The 19398-nt window shown below is 45.3% G+C and overlaps 1 protein-coding gene across 4 annotated transcripts in view; it reads left to right on the forward strand.

Moving 5' to 3' along the window:
* Window positions 1–19398, forward strand: part of Sptbn1 (spectrin beta, non-erythrocytic 1) — a 169624-nt gene that overhangs the window by 100416 nt on the left and 49810 nt on the right. For all 4 annotated transcript variants that reach the window (XM_057771284.1, XM_057771282.1, XM_057771283.1 and 1 more), the window contains 5 exons: window positions 3250–3401; window positions 11972–12145; window positions 14022–14113; window positions 15876–15956; window positions 16304–16419. In XM_057771284.1, coding sequence (XP_057627267.1) covers window positions 3250–3401; window positions 11972–12145; window positions 14022–14113; window positions 15876–15956; window positions 16304–16419 — 615 coding nt within the window. The remainder of the gene's footprint in view (window positions 1–3249; window positions 3402–11971; window positions 12146–14021; window positions 14114–15875; window positions 15957–16303; window positions 16420–19398) is intronic.

Genomic DNA, 19398 nt, shown 5'->3' on the forward strand with positions numbered 1-19398 from the left:
TCATTGGCCCACGTGGTGGTCACCTGCTTTTCTGCTTTGCAGCACTTCGTGCAATGAGTGTGTCTGAAGGCAAGTGCTTCCTGTCAGTGTGTGCACTATTAGACCCAGAAAGGCTTTGATGTAGGCGGGGAGAAAGACGAGTGAACAAAACCCTGAATTCAGACGTTCCTCTATAGCTCGTGTAGTCTGATCACTCTAATTCCAGTTATAATTGAACCTTTAAACTGGAATTTCTCAGCGCTGGCATGATCAGCGCGTTGGGTTGAATGATTTTCTGTAGAGACGGTGCTGTGTGCAGGGTGTTTAGCAGTGTCCCGGTCTCTGCACCTATCCTTCAGTCACCGCATAAAACAAAATGACTCTTAGCCATTTCTCTGTGTCCTCCAGGGACTGTAGTTAATCAGGTCAGTGTGGCACTTAAAGGGACCCCTTTCCCGCCTCACTGCAGTCTCCTCATGTTGGTAAGAGTGAAAGTTGGCACTACCTCCTCCTATAGCGTACGTGGCCAGCTACAGCAGCTTGTACTTGGAAACCCACTGGTTCGTCTTCCATTGTCTATGCCAAGGGCCTCCTGTTCCCCTGCAGGCGTCTGGCCTATCTCCCCTAGCCTCTCTGGGGTGGAGTGGGGGAGTACAGGCATGATGTCATTTGCCTTCCCAGGAAGGGTGGAACAAAGGACTAGGTTTCCAGGGACGGTTTCCTCATCCTCAGCTGGGCCACTGGGTAGATCCTCCCCTCCTTGCCGCCTCAGAAGTGCTTGTTCTGCACACACTGCATAGGGTGACATGTGAGCTGCCTGGCTTTGTGTCTCTGCCCTTCCTCAGTCATAGGATGGTGTTCCTGTCCAGTCCTGGGCAGGCTCCTTATGCCTTTGTCAGTGTGGTGGTGGCAGCCTGTGGAGCTCAGAGTCTCGGATTTTTCTAGTGTTCTTAAGTCTGAAACTGGGGGAAAGACACATACAGGAAGAACAACAAAACTTCTCGTTCCTTTTACTTTTCAGTTTCTTTTCCTTTTCTTTCCTTCCCCTTTTGTAGAGTTTACGAGGCATACCGCAGCTCTGGGAAGCATGTTTGAGCCCAGTTCTCTCTGCTCCCACCCTTGACCTCTCTGTCTCTTCATGGGGAGGGGGGGGATGGGGTTGAGCTGTAAATCTGGGGGAGGGCTCCTACTTCTGAATCCGAAAGAAGCCACCAGTGTTACTTTAATGTGGGAGTCACCCAGAGGGAAAGTGGGAGGCGGTGGGACACACTGCATTTGTTTATTGAGAGACAGTTTAATCTAAGCTGGTTTTCATTTTGATCTTATTCACTTGATAGATTGGGTTTGTTAGTGACTTTGGACCCCAAACATTAATAGTCTGGGAAGCCATCAGTTTAGAGCATTGCCCGCTCTTCCAGAGGTCCTGAGTTCCGTTCTCAGCAACCACATGGTGACTCACAGCCATCTGTAATGAGATCTGGTGCCGTCTTAAGGAAGAGACCTGGTCAGTCGTCCTTATCAACTTAGACCATGAAACCCAATATGAACAAAATCAATAGAACCACTTTGTACGGGCTGTCCCTGCATGCTTCAACATTGCCGGGGCATAAATTTCATTCATTTCAAATTCATATCCATCAGGGACCCTGTTAAAGACATTTTCCAGCTTCTTGTAGTATATACAAGAAACTATAATTTTATTTATTTATTTATTTGTATTTATTTTGTTTTTTCAAGACGGGGGTTTCTCTGTATGGCCTTGATTTTCCTGGGACTCACTTTGTAGATCAGTCTGACCTTGAACTCATAGAGATTCACCTGCCTCTTTCAAAACAGCCAAACCTTAACCATCATCAACAACAAAAACTACCCCACCACCACTGTGGTGGTAAAGTTACCATCCATCATGATGATTGTGAGATTAATAATGTATGTGGTCTTGACCTGTCGGGATGTTACTAGCATGTCTCCTTTTGCAGACTGCAGTCTGCCCTTCCGTCTTACTTCCCCAGTCCCACCCTTTCTGGTCCTTTGTTTCTGGTTAGTCCTTGTCCCTGAAGAAGGACCCTCTTTTCTGAGGGCTGTTCCTTAGGGAAAGGCAGGACCTCATGGATCTGCTAACTGCAGCAGGAGGCCCGAGTGTCTTGGCAGGTGCCTGTCTTGGGGTGCAGCAGTCGAAGCCTGTCCAGCATTGTCTCTTCCTCATTGTCTTACTATGGTAGACAGGTGTAGGCTTCAGCACAGCCTTCCGGATATGGCACTGCTTGCTGTCCCCTGACCATTCAGGAGCTCAGTGAGTTTTACGTGCTACCTGGTGCTTTTTTCAATACAGCAGCTGTTGGAAACACCTTTGTGGAGCGTTTGCACTGGGTGTAGGGCCTCAGCTCTGGTGGATCCAGAGATAGGTATATAAATGGCAGTTGTTTGGTTCTGTATCCACAGTCAGGAAATTGGGGGCTAGGGGAGCTCCGGGGTATACTCTGGATGCCTCTTGCAAACCTTCAGCAACCTCATTAGAGGATCCTGCAGAAACAGAAAGGTTAGAACCCTATTTGTGGGTGACTCAGAGGACCAGTTCTCAGTGTCAGTGTTTAGAGTTTTGATTTAGTTTTAGATTTGAGTTGGACAGAACCTGGATCACTGAGGCTTAATACTGTTTCCAGATGATGTGAATTTTTGGTGACTGTACTCTGAATTGTATCCCAGCAGGCTCCTTTTCAGTGAGTGGTAAAGGTTTGGAGATGATCATTGTACGCTTATTTTGTAGGGGACACTGAGGGCAGTCTCAGGCTATTGTTGAAACCCTGGGCCCTGAGTGTCCCTTCCTGTTGACAGATATCTTTACACTTCTCCCTGTTACCTGTTTTCTCTGTTGTTCACATGAGTGGACTTCCCTTGTCGGGTGTTACCTCAGCTTTTGTGCCAACGGAAGCGGTTTCCTGCTATCCCAAGTTTCTGTGCCCGTGCCCTTTCATGTATGACCGTCGCCTTTTGGGGGAATTGTAGGTAAATAATGTCACCAGAAACTCTGTAGTCAGATTGATTGAACCCATCCTATCATTGCTGTATTCCTCTGGCTGCAAACCTGGGAGTTGACTTGTGCAAGGATTGTCCAAATCCCAGCATTCCAGAAGGAAGAGCTGAGTGGAAGTTTCGTTTGTGTTAGGTTTTGCTGATCCCTTCTTGCTGTGTGGGCAGTTGAGTTGGGCGGCTTACACCTGCTATTGCCCTGCTGGGTTGGTGGTAAAGTGAGTTCTCCTCTGCTTGCAGATGAGCGTGAAGCTGTACAGAAGAAGACCTTCACCAAGTGGGTCAACTCCCACCTTGCCCGAGTGTCCTGCCGAATCACAGACCTGTACACCGACCTCCGAGATGGACGGATGCTCATCAAGCTGCTGGAGGTCCTCTCCGGAGAGAGGCTGGTAAGCACCTTAGGAGGGAAAACAGCTTTGAAGAAACAAGGGTGGGCTTGTCTCCTGGCAAATTCTGCAATTAAGAATTATTTTCTGGAGAAGAATCTTGATGAGTGAGGTAAACATGTTGATTCTGGGTGGTATTTGTGAACTCTAATAATGTAGCCTTGTTTTTGAGATGCCTGCCTCCTTTGTAGGGAAGATCCTGGCTGATGGCCCTATTAAAGCAGAATGCTTGCATCGGAAGGGCCAGGCTTGGATGCCAGCTCTGAGATGAGTCTGCTGCTTACATGAAATCACGGAAGGAGTTCTGAATTTATGTCTTACTGATGATTCTTTGGAATATCTGAGCTGCTATCTCAAGGTGGCAAGAATTGAATTCCAGTGGCCTCTGGCAGTTTTCCTTTTGTTGGGGGGTGATGGTACATACTGATATTGTGTCATCAGATAAATTTACCCTTCTCTTCTGGACAGGGAAATTGTTAGTCTGCAGTGAAAGCTGTGTCTCCAGGGATGTGACTTTTGTGTGTGTACCTTAAGGCAGAGAAGCTTAAGCCATCGCTGTGACTGGCCCAGCAGGTTTTCTCCCGCCTTGGTTTGAAAGTGTACGCTGTTTTCCACTAGAGCACGCGTAGTTCCATAGGAGGTGGCGTATCTGAGCCAAGCCGATGCCCAGGGAGGGAGCCCACGTCTGTACTGACATCACTGGGAAAATGTGATGCCAGCGGTTGGCATGGCTGCCAGAAAAGCCTTGTATTTAACTTGGTCTCCGTCCTGTAACTCGACAGCCACAGCGGATCTTTGGCAGATCAATCCACACCTCTGACTGCGGGTGAGAGACTAGGGTTTATAGTCCTCTTCAGGAGTCCGTGAACAGAATCACATGGCTAAACCTTAGTAGAAATGAAGATGGTACCTCTTCTCTGTCCCTGTGGTCTAGAACAGTCTTGCTTTCAGGCAGTGGTCAAGCCTCTTCTCATCTTTGCTGTGTCTGTCCATGCTCTTCATTCCCTGGTGGGCAGGTGCTGCTGTCTCATTTTTCTCTGAGAATTTATAGGTCAAACTAGATAATAAGCCCCTGTTGAGATGTTGCAAGAAGGTGGTATTTTTGTGGGGCAGTGGTCCAATGTTGGGAGGCAAACAGAACAGTCATTTATTGGTTTCTTGCAGTGAGACTTGTTTTATAGCCTAGGTGAGAATTACTATGATATGTATCATACAGAATTATAAAACTTATAAGAGACTTTTCTTTTTCCTATCTGTCAAACCTTTCCCTCCCTCTTCTTTTAACCTTGTAAATTTGTTTATTTTTTATAGCATGAATAATAAAACCCAGAGTCAGATATTGGGGTTCAACCTGAATGTCAGAAAATCAAAGCAGCTAAGCCACCAGAGAGGTCTTACCGCTACCAAGGCTGGGTGACCACAGACTGAGCAGACTAAGTCTCTCTCTCCTCCCATTTTATGTTCCTTCTAGTGCTGGGATTAAGGGCATATGAGTCCTTAATACTGGGATTAAAGGTCCAGGCCGCCACCACCTGGATGTGTTTCTGCATTGATCTTGTGTCGCTCAGGGTGGCCTTGAACTCACAGAGATCCATCTGCCTCTGTCTCCCAAATCCTGGGATGAAAGATGTGAGCCACCACTGCCTGACCTCTAGTGACTTAGCTTTGCCCCTGGACTTCAGGCAAGATTTATTTATTAAAATACAAATAATATACCACTATGATTTTTTTTTTGTTTTGATGGTAGCTTTGACAAAATAAAGGGTCAGACAGATAAGGATTGGTTTGAACATTTTGTTCTATCACAGTCCAGTCTTTGATGCTGTGTGAAGTAAAATGCCTAGCTTTGTCTACCCACAGCTCAAGAAGACTGACTGATGGCCACTGAGCCCCATCTAAGCAGGGAAAACAAGGCAGCAACTAGCAAAGCATAATTCTTGTAGGTGAATAAATCCTACTTTGCCATTTGCTATCAGCAGTAAGTTTTTGCCTTTTTTTTCTTTAATTTTTGGTGAGATGGGGTCTTCTATTATAACCCTGTCTGACTTTGAGGCCATAGCAGTCTTCTTGCCTCAAGTTCCCAAGAGCAGAGATTACAGTCTGTACCACTATATCCATGTCTGTTAGCAACACGTGCACGCGCGCGCGCGCACACACACACACACACACACACACACACACCTTTTTTCAGTAACTCAGAAACCTAGGAGAATAGGGGTAAAGAATGAAAGATGCCCACCACCTCCAACCTCCCATGTAGTCAGTGCCAGAGATTTTATTTCCTAACAGCCATCTTTGATTATAGAATTGTTCACCTTCCAAAAGTAAAAAGGCCATATATAGTGAGGTAAAGAAGCTCCTATTATTTGGTCATGGTTTCTAGTTGGTGTGTGTGGAACTTTTTGGAAGAGACCAAAATCACATTCTGTCCTTGGCTCCTGAGGCTGTTAGAATTCACTGTGCCCCAAAGGATTCCTGCATATTCAGATTCCAAAGCTCATTAAATGGTTGGCTCTTCTGGTGTGAGTCCCCTGTGCTCACTGTGCGGTCAGCCAGTTCAGTCTATGCTGGTTTCCTGCACCTTCAGTCTAAAACCTGGGGTAACAGGCCTTCGCACCCCATCTGCAGCCCTCCTCAGTTACTAAGTCTTTAGTCTTTATCCCTACCACCAGCCTAGCAGGGGATAGTAGTTCAATGTTTAGGTGACTAGAATATACAAGCTTACTTCATTAATGAAGTTTTGGATTCTTTGACAGAGGGGAGTTTTCGGTATGCGTGTGTTTTTACCGAGAGAACCTGAACAAACGTGTTAGCTAAAGCCCCAGAGCAGGGTCTGGATTTAGCCTAACAGAACGAACCAGATACGTTTTAGAGGTTTCAGGTAGCCATCCACCTTGCTTGATTCTGATCTTCTTGGGAAGAGGCTTGGCCCGACAAGGTAGATATCCAAAAGCAACACTCTCCCCTTTGTCTCTCCCATCTCAGGCATGTCTGGCCATGGAGCAGTAAAACTGTTGCTGATTGGGAATTGGTTAGTGAAAAATAGAAATAAAACCATCCCTTTCTGGTGTCTTATTCCGAAATCACAGCAGACTGTAACTTTTCATGGAGGTCTTGTTTCAAAATTGTTAAAATATAGACTGCTGTTTACCTTAGCATCATCTTGGCAGGACAAAGTGTGCACGGAACCTATGCCTGCCACTCTGGTCATCGGACTTGATCTCAGGGCCAGGTGAGGTTGAGATGATTGTGTAGCTCTGCCCCCTTATGTTTAGCACAGTACCATTAGGCTTGCACTTAAATGGTGAGGTTATGCCTGAGGTTCAGAGCCTGCCTGTGATTTCGGCCCTCCGAGGCCTCTTTGAAAAGGAGAATTGTAGGGAAGATAGCCCGTCTTAGCTCCCCTCTGACTGAGCGCAAGGGTTCCTCCAGGGTCACTGCTTTCAATCACTGGTATCATTAAGCATTGTTTACTGACTTTGCCTTTGTTGTCTAACTCCATTAATTAGTCTCTCAGAAGAAGAACCATCCAAAAAAAGTTTCAGGGTTTGGTTTGGTTTGTTCTGTTGGCTTTACAACCATTAATTCCAGAATAGCTTGAGCTAAGTAAGTGGAGAAGGTAAGATTTACCATGACATGAGATTTGTTACACCTTAAATCCCTCATTGAGCTGTTTAGAATGAACTTTTGGTTTGTTTTTCCTTTCTTCTCTTCCAAGGCCTCTGCTAAATGGTAATGTTGCCATGTTTTGTGGAGCATCACAGAGCCGGGCTCTTTTTCTAGGTATTGTTTGTAAATGGGAGATTTTACTTTGATCTGAACAGTCTGCCGTGAAAGAACTCATACTCCCACTAATTTGGGACCTCCTTGTGTAAATGTGGAAAGTCGAATACTAGTGAGAGGAACCGTATACTAAAGTATCAAAAGAATGGTGGCAAAACCCTGGAATTAGGGAGAGAGAAGGAAAGGAGCCCTTTAGATGAACTGTCCCAGAACCTTAGTAGGAAATCGAGGCTCAGCTATACCCAGGAGGACTGGTTCAGATTAACTAGCCAGTGTTGTAGGATGCCACTTGTTCATTTCCTGGCCACCCAGCCTCCCAAAACAACCACACAAAAACTGTATTCATTAAATCACTGCTTGACCTATTAGCTCTAGCTTCTTGTTGGCTAGCTCTTACTTCTTAATTTAACCCATTTCTATTAACCTGTACATTGCCACGTGACTGTGGCTTACCTGCAAGGTTCCAAGCATGCCTGTTCCAGGTAGCGACCACATGACGTCTCTAAACTCCGTCTTCCTTCTCTCAGCATTCAGTTTAGTTTTCCCCACCTAGCTCTATTCTTTTGCCCTATCACAAACCAAGACAGTTTCTTTATTAACCAGTGGTATTCACAAGATACAGAGGGGAATCCCACATCAAGTCAGATTTAGCTGGGAAGAAAGCGTTCTCTGAAGCTCACTCTGAGAATGAAGGTCTTAGGGGTCTGACTCTGTAGTTGGGCTAGTGTCCTGTTTGTTTCAAATTTCTTAAAAATCTTCATTTATGGCTGGGTGGTAGTGGGCACGCCTTTAATCCCAGCACTCAGGAGGCAGAGGCAGGTGGATCTCTGTGAGTTTGAGGCCAGCCTGATCTACAGAGCGAGTGCCAGGACAGCCTCCAAAGCTATACAGAGAAACCCTTTCTCGAAAAACCAAACACACACACAGCTTTATTCACGTGTATGGGTGTTTGACTGCATGTAAATCTGTGTGTCATGCCTCTGTGGTACCTGTGGAGGCCAGAAGACTGGAACTGGAGTTACAGATGTTTGTGAGCTTCAGCGTAGGTGCTGAGAATCAAACGTGGCTCCTAGAAGGCCAGGCAGTGCTCTTAACCCCTGAACTGCCTGTCTAGTCCTGGAGAGTGTGTAGCTTTTGAGAGTTTATAAATTATAGCCATGCATTCTTTTTTTTTTCTTATAAAGGAACGCATTTAATTTAGGCTGGCTTACAGTTTAGTCCATTATCAGCTTAGCAGGAAGTATGGCAGTTTGCAGGCAGACATGGAGAAGGAGCTGAGAGTTCTACATTCACATCCACAGGCAGCAGGAAGAGAGAGTCATTGGGCCTGGCTTAAGCTTTTGAAACCTCAAAGCCCACTCGCACTGACATACTTCCTCCAACAAGACCACACTATTTGATTCAATTCTAATTGATTTAAATAGTGCCACTCCCTAAGTATTCAAATCATGTGCCTATGGGGGCCATTCATACATCAAACAAACTATAAATTATTGCCATGCATTCTTACAGGCTAGTGGGGTTGGTCCCTTGTTTTCTTCTGAGTCAGCTCAGTGTTGGTAGGTAGGGAAGAATTCGATGAAGACAGAGTTTGACTTTATATGTGTGTAGTCAGTAGATGTGTTCTTCTCTGTGGAGACCGGGTCTCACGCGACTACACTCAGGTCGGCCTCAGATACTCCACTCCCCAGCCACAGCCACAGGTGTGCACTGTCACGCTCCGCTCCATGGGAGGCGGGGCGTATCTGTGATTAGTGCATGTGTTGGTTGCGCTAGTCACTTAGTATCTATTCGGGCTTCCTCTTCCCTTAACCAGATCATCAGACACTTAAAGTTCACCGTGCTTGACAATAAGACCTTCACTCTGAAGTACCTAGCTTGTGTTCTGTAGCTGGAAGTGACTTCAGTGATCACAGAGGTAGATACCTTTGAAGACATTATAACTCTAGAAATAAGCGAGACCATCCAGCCCTAGTGGGTGTGTGTGGTGATGCAGACTAAGGTATTTATTAGGGTTGGATCTGTCCAGCATCTCCATTCTACTCCCTAAGTAGCTTCAAGGTTCATTTGGGTCTCCATGGAGAAAGAGGAGAGGAGGGAATTATTGAGGTGGGGTAGATGGCGTAAGCCTCCTTCCCTCCCTGAACACCCTGCCAGGGGTCTTCCGTTTAAAAACGAAATCAGACTAGTTCCAGATTGTTCTTTCTACCTCTACACTCTTGACAGTAAACCCTGCCATTGTATGTATGCTGTGCTCGGTAAATCCCCGCGTACTACAAAGAGCACTTGTCCATCATGTTTAAGGTCCTGGGTTCAGTCTCCACACAGAAAAATTAAGTAAGCTGCATGGGCACTTGGCAGAGATAGGGGCCTGGGAGGTGAGTACCCATCCCGTTCTCTGCTCACAAAAGGCCGTGAGTCCATGTGGAAAAGGAGAATTAGCCCATGGCGATACTGATTGTTTCTCCTTTGGAGTCCGATGGAAGATGGGTCTGGAGTAGGGGTGATAATCGCTGGGAAGATTTGGGACAAGAAGGAGTGTCATGGGAGGAGGACCAGGAAAACACCTTCAAAAGTTACAAATAAACAGAATGCGAGCTATGAAGGGACATTGTGAAATTGATTTAGGGAGGGTCAGTGAAAACTTGCATTTGCTCAGAGGAATTGCCTGCCTGCCAGCCTCTGAGAGGCTCCTTGTATCTGAGCCCCATGGACCTGATGTCCCCCCTACATTTCCTGACTGTTAGGTGAGATGTCCCTTCAGTGATCATACAGGACAGGAATGTGTGTGTTGCCATGGGAATGGCCCCATGCCTCCCTGGAAATCTGATAATTAATGAAGGTGAGGTGGTGTGTTCCTGTCTTTGGCGGGGGCAGCCACTCCTGAGGGGCAGCCACTTCCGAGGGGCAGCCACTTCCGAGGGGCAGCTTTGAGAGATGAACCCTACCCTTTTCCTTTGTATTTAGCTTTCCTACTCCTTTGAGAATGTGAAACATACATATATAAATAGTTCTTAGATTATTTTCCAGATGAGAACCTCGTCTTTTCATTCACATGGAGGTGTATATCCGTCTTGTTTGTAGTCTGTGTTCTTGTGTAACACAGAGATAATGAGCTCGGGGGCCTGGCTTATTACATACCAGTTAGCTGAGTAGACTGCCACCTCGGCAATAAAAGGATTAAGAATAGTAGTTGCTTTCAGTCATGACTGTTGTGAGAATTGGATTAGCCATAGACTACCACACAGAGTGGGAGATATAGCAGTGCTCTAGAAATGGCAGCTAAGACATTTCTCATATTGGAATCCATGTAATTAGACGAAATCATTGTTACCTCTTGAGAATAATTTATTTGTCTGAGTATCATATCACACCTTAAATACTTGAAAGCCTCTCTGAAATGCGTAAAGCACAAGAAAATTGGCGTCCTTTGTTGTGGTGGCTGTCGGACCTGAGGCCTTGTGTGTTAAGCATGTGCTGTACCGCTAAGCTGTATTCTCAGCCTTTTCTGTGCTGTACCGCTAAGCTGTATTCTCAGCCTTTTCTGTTGCCGTTACTTTGAGACAAGGTCTCCTTAAGTTGTGTATGCTGGCCTTGAACTTGGGATCTTTTGGCCTCAATTTCAGAGTAGCTGGGAGTTTAGTCATGTGCCACCAGGCCTTGTGAGCTTAGTACGGACTCTCTCTCTCCTGTATTGTACTACTAGTAGCGTTTAACTTTGCCATGCCTTTCTGTGTTGTTTTGTTGTAAAAGAGGGGTCAGTCATTCACTAAAGATGGGTGAGCATCAGTTATGAAATAAGGGAATGTTTGGAAAGCGTGAAGGGCAGTGCAATGAGATGATAAAGTAAATGTCCCTGTAACTTCAAAATTTTTTATTTTAAATTCTGCTTATACATTTTTATTTTATGTGTATGGATGTTTCTTCTCCATACATTGTCTGTACACCACATTTGTACAGTGCCTGCAGAGTCTAGAAATGGATATCAGATCCCCTGGAACTGGAGTCATAGACCATTGTGACTGGATTTGGATGCTGGGAATCAGCAGCCAGTGTTCTTAATGGCTAAGTCATCTTTCCAGCTCCCCAAGTAACATTGTGTGTGTGAGAATAAGATACAGTAGATGTTTATAGTAAATATAGTAAATATAGTAAAAATGTTTCCCTTCCAATGACTTCTTTTCCATTTTGATATAATTGTAAAATGAACAGACATTTAAGGTATTTAGATGCCTGGTCCCTGACCCTCTGCCCTTTGCCTTTCTCCTTTCTTTTCCAGTCCTCATAAAACTAGCTCTCCAAAATTCTCATCTGAGGATATGTCCCATTTTCATCTTAAGCCAGTCTTAGGAAATGGCCCAGCCCAGCAGCAGCAACCTGTTGTTACATTTCATACGCTCAGATGATCCTCACCAATATCTTTGTGGATGGCAGCGGTAGCCGAGACTCCGTGAAATTGGACCAAATGAGTGCATACAAATTTCAGTTTGGGGGGGCTGGAGAGATGGCTCAGTGGTTAAGAGCATTGCCTGCTCTTCCAAAGGTCCTGAGTTCAATTCCCAGCAACCACATGGTGGCTCACAACCATCTGTAAAGAGGTCTGGCGCCCTCTTCTGGCCTTCAGGCATACACACAGACAGAATATTGTATACATAATAAATAAATAAATATTTAAAAAAAAAAAATTTCAGTTTGGGTGTGGGTGCTAAGCGTGTGTGATTCAGGGTAATCCTCAGGAGTCGTCTCTGCCCGCTGGATGAACTTTCTCCACCTCTGTTCTCTGGTTCTAGCCTAAACCCACGAAGGGACGGATGCGCATCCACTGTCTGGAGAATGTAGACAAGGCTCTTCAGTTCCTGAAGGAGCAGAGAGTCCATCTTGAGAACATGGGTTCCCATGACATTGTGGATGGGAACCACCGGCTGACCCTCGGCCTCATCTGGACCATCATCCTGCGCTTCCAGGTAAGGAGCTTTGCTCAGGAGCCTGCGGCTTTCCACACACGAGCTCCCTGTGAACAGAGCTCCCCTAGAGAGACTGGGCTGCTGCCGCCCAGGAGGATGGTCGGCTGCCATGTTCTGCATTTCACTGCTCCTGACCATCTTGACTTTCCTGTCAGACAGGCCTCAGTGACATGGGGTTCCGAGGGCGCACCCTGGTACCTCTGAACATCGGACCTCTGCCATTGGCTTTCAGTTGCAAAGGTCAAGCTGTGTGACTGGTGCTGGGCACTTCTAGGCTGCCTGGACGTCACTGAATTGTGACCGTGTGGGCTAGGGGCTCTGCTTTCACCTTCTTGCCTTCCTTTGGGTGTGAAGGAGCAGGAGGAAGGAGCCAAAGGCCCGTGTGTTTAAATGGGTTGTGATTAGTGTGGCGTGCCTCCTCTGGGAGTAGGCACTCTCAAGGTCATTTCATGCCATTCCCCTGACCTTGGTTGTGGAGTTCGGTTCAGGCTGCCTTGGGTGAGCACAGGCTTGCAGTGTTAGGGAGAAGCCTCTGCTTAGGCCTGGCTCAGTCTCCAGGCTCGTGTTTTGTGTTCAGGCTCTTAAACCTTCTTACCCACGTGTCAGGTTACTCTATAAACATCCTCCAGCAGTCCTGTCTCCTGCAGGACTGTGTCCTTGGGCTTTTCTTTCCTGTTTTCACCCTTTGATAAAGACCTATTGATGCTTCTGAGTAAGGAAAAATATCACACAAAGGGGAGGGAAAGAAAAATCAAAAATCAAATTTTATCTGTCTTAGTTTTCCTGTTCAAACTCTGAGACCATCCTGTGATCAGTGCTCTTTCCTTCTCTGTTGCCATTCTGAGATTAGGCTTCGGTTTCACAGGGTTCTGGGTGTCTCTGTGTGGGAGCGAAAGGTACAGAGGAGACTTGTCATCTGCCTTCACTGCCACCGTTGAGAAAGTATCTCAATAATTTAGATTCCCAGGGCCCAGTTCCAGCAATTCTAACTAAGTAGGGTAAGCGAATTACTGTTGAAGATGCCATCTGTTGCTTTGGCCTGTGGTATTGGGAAGATGGAAAAGGGCAGTTTGATTGTGGCCCCCATGACAGTGGGCGAGTGCGCATGTCAGGAGCTGTCATTCATAGCCATTTTCAAATTCTCAGAGTGAACTGAGCTGATTGGACACTGTCAGTGTGTGCTTTCCGTACTTCAGCCTGCTGAAACACGCTTCCTCCTCCTGAGTGGAAAAGCTGGGCTGCTGGCACTAGTGCATGACCAGCAGTGTGGGTAGCTGCACTGTGCAGTTTCTTTCACTAGCTTTATTTTATTGAATCATTACTTATATTCCTACTGCTTATCCCAAATTCAGTTGCGTGGGGGGCACAGAAGATAGTTGGAGCATTTTATCTAAAATCATATAACTGATAGGACCTCTTAATCAAGAACTGAAACTCTGAGCAGACACGGTAGAGCTAGTTCAGATTGACCTTGATGCCGTTAGACCCGGCTTCATGTCTGATGCTGAGCTTGTTTGTGACCTAGAGCGTGTGGAAGCATAGCATGTAAGCAGGTTCTGTCTTAGAGTTTAGGGCAGTTTTCAGGACTATGCATGTAGTGCCTCAGCAAAATAGTTTCCTGCTTTCTGTGAGAAGCCACCAAGCTAGCTTGCAGCTGGAAAGATGAGTCCCTAGGGGCAGATAGGGGCATATACGATCTTACTAGGTGCTAGGGAGGCATTCAGGTGACCAACCAGACTAGGAAACCTAGTTCTGGAGGAGTTTGGGGTGACCCAGACAGTTTACTGACATTTAAAGCTAATAATCTGCAGGATAAGACTTTGATCTCAATGGCCGTCAGGACAGTGACTTGGGCGTTTGTGTAATCTCTCCTTAGATCCAGGATATCAGTGTGGAGACTGAAGATAACAAAGAGAAAAAGTCTGCCAAGGATGCTCTGCTGCTGTGGTGCCAGATGAAGACAGCTGGGTGAGTGTGAGCGCCAAGGGCGCTGGGCATCTCCCGGGATCAAATTCCCCTGTGGGCATCACTCGAGGTGCTGACAAGTGTCTCCTTCATGGCTCCCATTGAGAAGCCTGTGAACACGTAAACAGTTGGTATGTTGACATTTCAGCTGGCTGTCAGGGTGGAAGGAGTTCTGGTTTATATTTGGAGCCTGCCATTTCCTTAATCAGTTGCTTTCAGAGATCATTATATTTTAAATTATAAAGTTCTGGGAGCATTTCTAAGAAGCACTCCCTTATACTTTTCCCCTTTAGTTAGAACAGTTACCGTGTAAGCTGCCCTGGTTCCTTACACCCAGCCTGGAGGTGCTTTCATAGCACTGCGGCTTTTTGTTGCTTGTTGACGTTTTGTGAATTTTAGCTAATATTGAACCTGTAAAGTGGGTCTAGAGAAATGCCTCAGCAGGTAAAAGCACTTACTGCTCTACCAGAAGACCTCGGCTCTGTTTCCAGCACGCACAGCAGGGGGCGCAAAACTGCTGGAACTCCAGCTCCTTCAGGTTTCTGTGGGCTCCTTCATGCCCATGGTGCATAGAGACTCACACACACACACATACATAAAAAATCCTGTAAAGTGTTGATAAAATTATTTTAGAGTTCTTGGTTCTTAATGAGAACCAGTTCTTTATCAGATTAATTAGTGGGTTATTCTTAAAACTGCCCTACTATGGGGCTGGTGAGATGGCTCAGCGGGATAAAGGCACTTACCCTAAAGGTACTTGCTTTCAAGCTTGATGACCTGAGTTAGATCCTAGGGGACCCGCATGATGGGAGGAGAGAACTCATTCCCACAAGTATCCTCTGCCCCCCCCCCCCCGAAAAAAACCCAATCATGTAGCTAGATGAATGTAAAATTTAGAAAGGAAAACCTCTCCATTACCCGTAGGTGTGAGCAATGACTGTTGAGCATGAGAACTATAAAATGCTTATATTTAGCCCAGATTCTCACCTTCCTACTACATGACCCCTTAATGCAGTTCCTCATGTTGTGGTGACCTCAAGCCATAGAATTATTTTCATTGCTCCTTCATAACTGCAATTTTGCTACTGTGGTAGATTATAATGTAAATATCTAGTATGCAGGATGTCTGACATGTGACCCCCAACAGGTAGAGATCCGTTGTTATAACTAATAAGCAGATGAAAGCAGGGGTGAACCTTTGTGCAACCACAGATACAAGGCTACTAGTGATTAATACGGTGTAAAGCAGCCAGTGCATTAAAGGCCAGCTTCAAACAGAAAGGTGTTCTAGGGAAGCTCTTATTTCAGAAAACACCAATTCAAGAGAGCTGATTATCACATGACCACACAGTCCTAGCCAGCTTTGTCCCAGTGGTATAGGAATTAAGATCCCAGAGAAATGGGTCCTGAAGCCCTGGCAAGTGGACTACAAAGTCACGGGAAAGGCTATGGACACCTCAAGATAACGGTCACTTGAGTAAGAATAGTAAGATTTAGAGCATAGTTGACATCTTTCATGGAATTGAATTAACAAACAGGTGTAAAGACACAACTGTCTAATTTTTATTTCATAGCAAACTGATTTTAAGGGGACATATGCTTAGACTTAAATTGTTCTTGCTGATATATGACCTTGAGTTCACAGTGAACACAGGGTTTTTTGTTGTTGGTGGTGGTGGTGTTTTTTTTTTTTTTTGCATTTAGCAAAAGCATAAACCTGTATTTGGTAATTCTGTTGCTTTGTCTTGTGCTCTGTCTTTGGCAGGTACCCAAATGTCAACATTCACAACTTCACCACGAGCTGGAGGGATGGTATGGCCTTCAATGCACTGATACACAAACACCGGTAAGTCTGAAGAGACCATGGTAAAGACAAGGGCATACAACTGTTGCCATGTTTTCCTATGGCAGATCTGGATGTGTGACTTGGATACTGTGCCAGGGTGGAAATCCTTGCATTCATACGGAAAGAATGTGTGGGTTCATTCACTTCATCATCCTTTCATTTGCCTGATAAACTTTAAAGGTGATTATGCAAAAACCAGGCATCACCGCTGGGTGATTATATGATACTATAATTTTACTCCACTAAGTGTTGATTTTAACATTTCTGGAGTAATTGTCATGTCTCATTAGGCACTTGAATTATTTCCGAAGCATAATTTTTTGGTGTCCCACTGTCATTCTGTATAGGCCTGACCTGATAGATTTTGATAAACTGAAGAAATCCAATGCACACTACAACCTGCAAAATGCATTTAACCTGGCAGAGCAGCACCTTGGCCTCACTAAGCTGTTAGACCCTGAAGGTAAGGACCCATGATGTAAAAGGTTAAATAAAGTCATCTAGTCATCTTGTGTTGGGGCGCTCTGTGCCTGCAGCATGCCTTGAAGTATCAAAGCAAGAGGAGCTTTAAAATTCCAGTAGTTACTTGAGGGTTTGTAGGATGGGTTACATGTAACAGGGTTTAAAAGATGGGTTTGAGAGAGGGGGCATGGGCAAAGGTGAAGACCCAGAAAGGAAGGCAAGTGTGATGATTGAGGGATTGTATGGGAACGGTGTAAAGAACACCCACGGCCTTTACTCTGTAGGCTAAATATCAAACCTTTGACTGTCTGGCGGGCAGTGGGGTATCATTGGAGGGTCTCGGCACCCGTGTTCGCAGAGACAGCCTAGCATAGACGCTCAGTGAGTGCTTGTTGACTGTCTTCATGGGGTTGTGTACTGAGAGTAGGCAGAGATTGGGAACAAGGGCACTCAGGATGCTGGAGTTAAATAAGGAAGGGAGTCTGTGAGTGGATGAGACAGTAGCACAGTTATTTTTCCCTAAATATTTTTTTATTTAAAAGTTTTTTTTTTCATTTTACATACCTACCAGTTACCCCTCCCTCCCTTCTTCCCACTCCTCTCTCACCTTCTCCCCCCACAACTCCCCACATCCTTTCCTCATAAAGGGTGAGGCCTCCATAGGGAGTCAACAAAGTCTGGCATATCAAGTTGAGGCAGGACCAAACCCCTCTCCCTTGTATCAAGGCTGAGCAAGGTATCCCTCCATAGGGAATGGTCTCCAATTCATGTCCAGGGATAAGTCCTGGTCCCACTGCCAGTAGCTTCACAGACAGCCCAAGCCACAGAACTGTCACCCATATTCAGAGGGCCTAGTTCGGTCCTATGCAGGTTCCCCAGCTGTCAGTCCAGAGTCAGTGAACTCCCACTGGCTCAGGTCAGCTGTTTCTGTGGGTTTTCCCATTGTCGTCTTGACTCCTTAGTAGCACAGTTTTTCTTATGTCTGACTGTATATATCACATCTGTGTGGAACTGATGGCTAGTGTCTGAGTCCCTGCAGTAGTCAAAGCCTGTCTTTAGACGACCAAGCTGATCTCTCTAGGGAAGCCTATAAAATCCTCGTTTCTAGGTCCCAGTACAATGTGGGACTTCAGAAAAACTTTTTCTAATTTTGAGAAATACTTAAAATATAATGCGATTATTTAGTTTCTAATGCTAGAGGCTCACAGATTCTCTCTGCTGTAAGCACATATTAGACAAAAATGTATGTATGTGAAAGTTTAAAGTTCTTATAAATATAGAATAGGAAGTTGAACTCTCCAAGGGCATCTTGAGGTCATGAGACTGCCAAACTGTTTTCTTGCTCTTCTCCAGTGCATAAGATTTACTACAGGAAGCCAAGATAAAATTATCTTTGTGCTAACCTATTAAGTGATTCCTGATGTAAACAGAAAGCTGAAATTCCTTGAGCTATGATGGGTCTTCATTAACACCTTCCTGCTGTCAGGTTTCCGCAGGTCTAGCTCTTTGTAATTTTACAGTGAGCCTCTTTTTTCCCTCCTATCACACAGACTTTTTATTAACTCATTCATTAATCTTTTTGATCACCAACCAGTATAAAAGAGACTGTTATTTCTCAGATCACAAGACTGGAGCTAAAACAGTATCTGATGTCTCCTGTGGCTCTGATCTTGATCACTAGTTGCCCTATGTTCTAAGGGATAGCAATTAAAGTGTATTCAGAGACTAGTTGGGAAGTTTTTGCCTGTAACTCCTTTCAGGTATATCAACATTTTGTGTTTACTAAATTGGATGCAGTACACACGCACGCACACTGATGGGGATGATGAGATCCAGGACCTGTCCAATGGGGACACCAGCTGCAGTCTGGCTCCTGGTCCCATTGGTGCTGATGACAGAAGGGCTGGGAGTATCTTACCCTGTGCCCTGGGGTTCTAATGTTTAAAACACTGGGATGTTTAAAGAATAGAAATAAGGATACATGTGGAATGTGTATTGAAAAAGAACCTGACAGAACTGTTAAGAAATTTACTTCTATGTGTCTTTTAATCTGTCTTAGGTTGAGTATTTCTCTCCACATACCCTTCTGAGACTTGTCATTTTCATCCATTTGTCTCCTTACTCAGTGAACACACGTTAACCATCCAGTTATAGGAAAACCCAGTAGGAAGTGGGGAGGTGGTGTGGTGTAAGATGTCTACAGTGTTTCAGCCCTTTAGGATTAAGGCTTGTGATTGTGTATCCATACATGCAGAGTCCCAAGGCAGGAAGAAGACTAATTTCACCACAGGAATGAGAAATATCCCTGTAACCCCTGAGCTGCTCCTTTTGAGCCAGATAGTAAGGAACGCAGGAATGTCAGAAAGTAGGGGCACACAGGAAGAAGGGTGAAGAGGCATATTCTCTGTGGAATTAGAAGCATTTGCCATAGTGCTTGGCACTTAGAAGAAACCTCATAAATATTTGAAGGAAGAATGAGGGAAAGCAAAGAACAGCTACAGCAAGATAAAAAGAGTTAAAGGGACCGTGCTTCGCTTACACTGAAGGGCACTTTTATGTTCATGTTTCTGGAAGGTCAGCTTGGGTTCAGTGAGTGGGGCAGCAGAAGCCCAGTGAGGAAGCCTTTTTTTTTCAGGTTTATTTCTGTGAGCAGGAAGGCCTGAATTGTGACATTAAGAATTCCATCACTAACTAGATATTGTTAAAAGGAGACAAAGACGTACAGAGAGGAATGTGCCATAGGTCAGTTTGGTGTTAGGGGTTGAGGGTTGGGTGAGGAAACAAACATGCCCTCTGCAGAAGGCATTTTGTGGCTATCCCATGGTAAATGATCCTGTGGTATGCTTCCTTCTGCATTCTGGTATTAATGGTGTGATGGCAGACTTTTCAAAGAATAAGCAGTCTCTGGCTGTTAGTACGGCTAGACAGTTGTTCCAGCTTGCTGCTACTGCCCCGGAGGTTGCTCGGTGAGTGGCGCCTG

This window comes from Chionomys nivalis, chromosome 6 (assembly GCF_950005125.1).
Source record: "Chionomys nivalis chromosome 6, mChiNiv1.1, whole genome shotgun sequence".
NCBI classification, from domain to species: Eukaryota; Metazoa; Chordata; class Mammalia; order Rodentia; family Cricetidae; genus Chionomys; species Chionomys nivalis.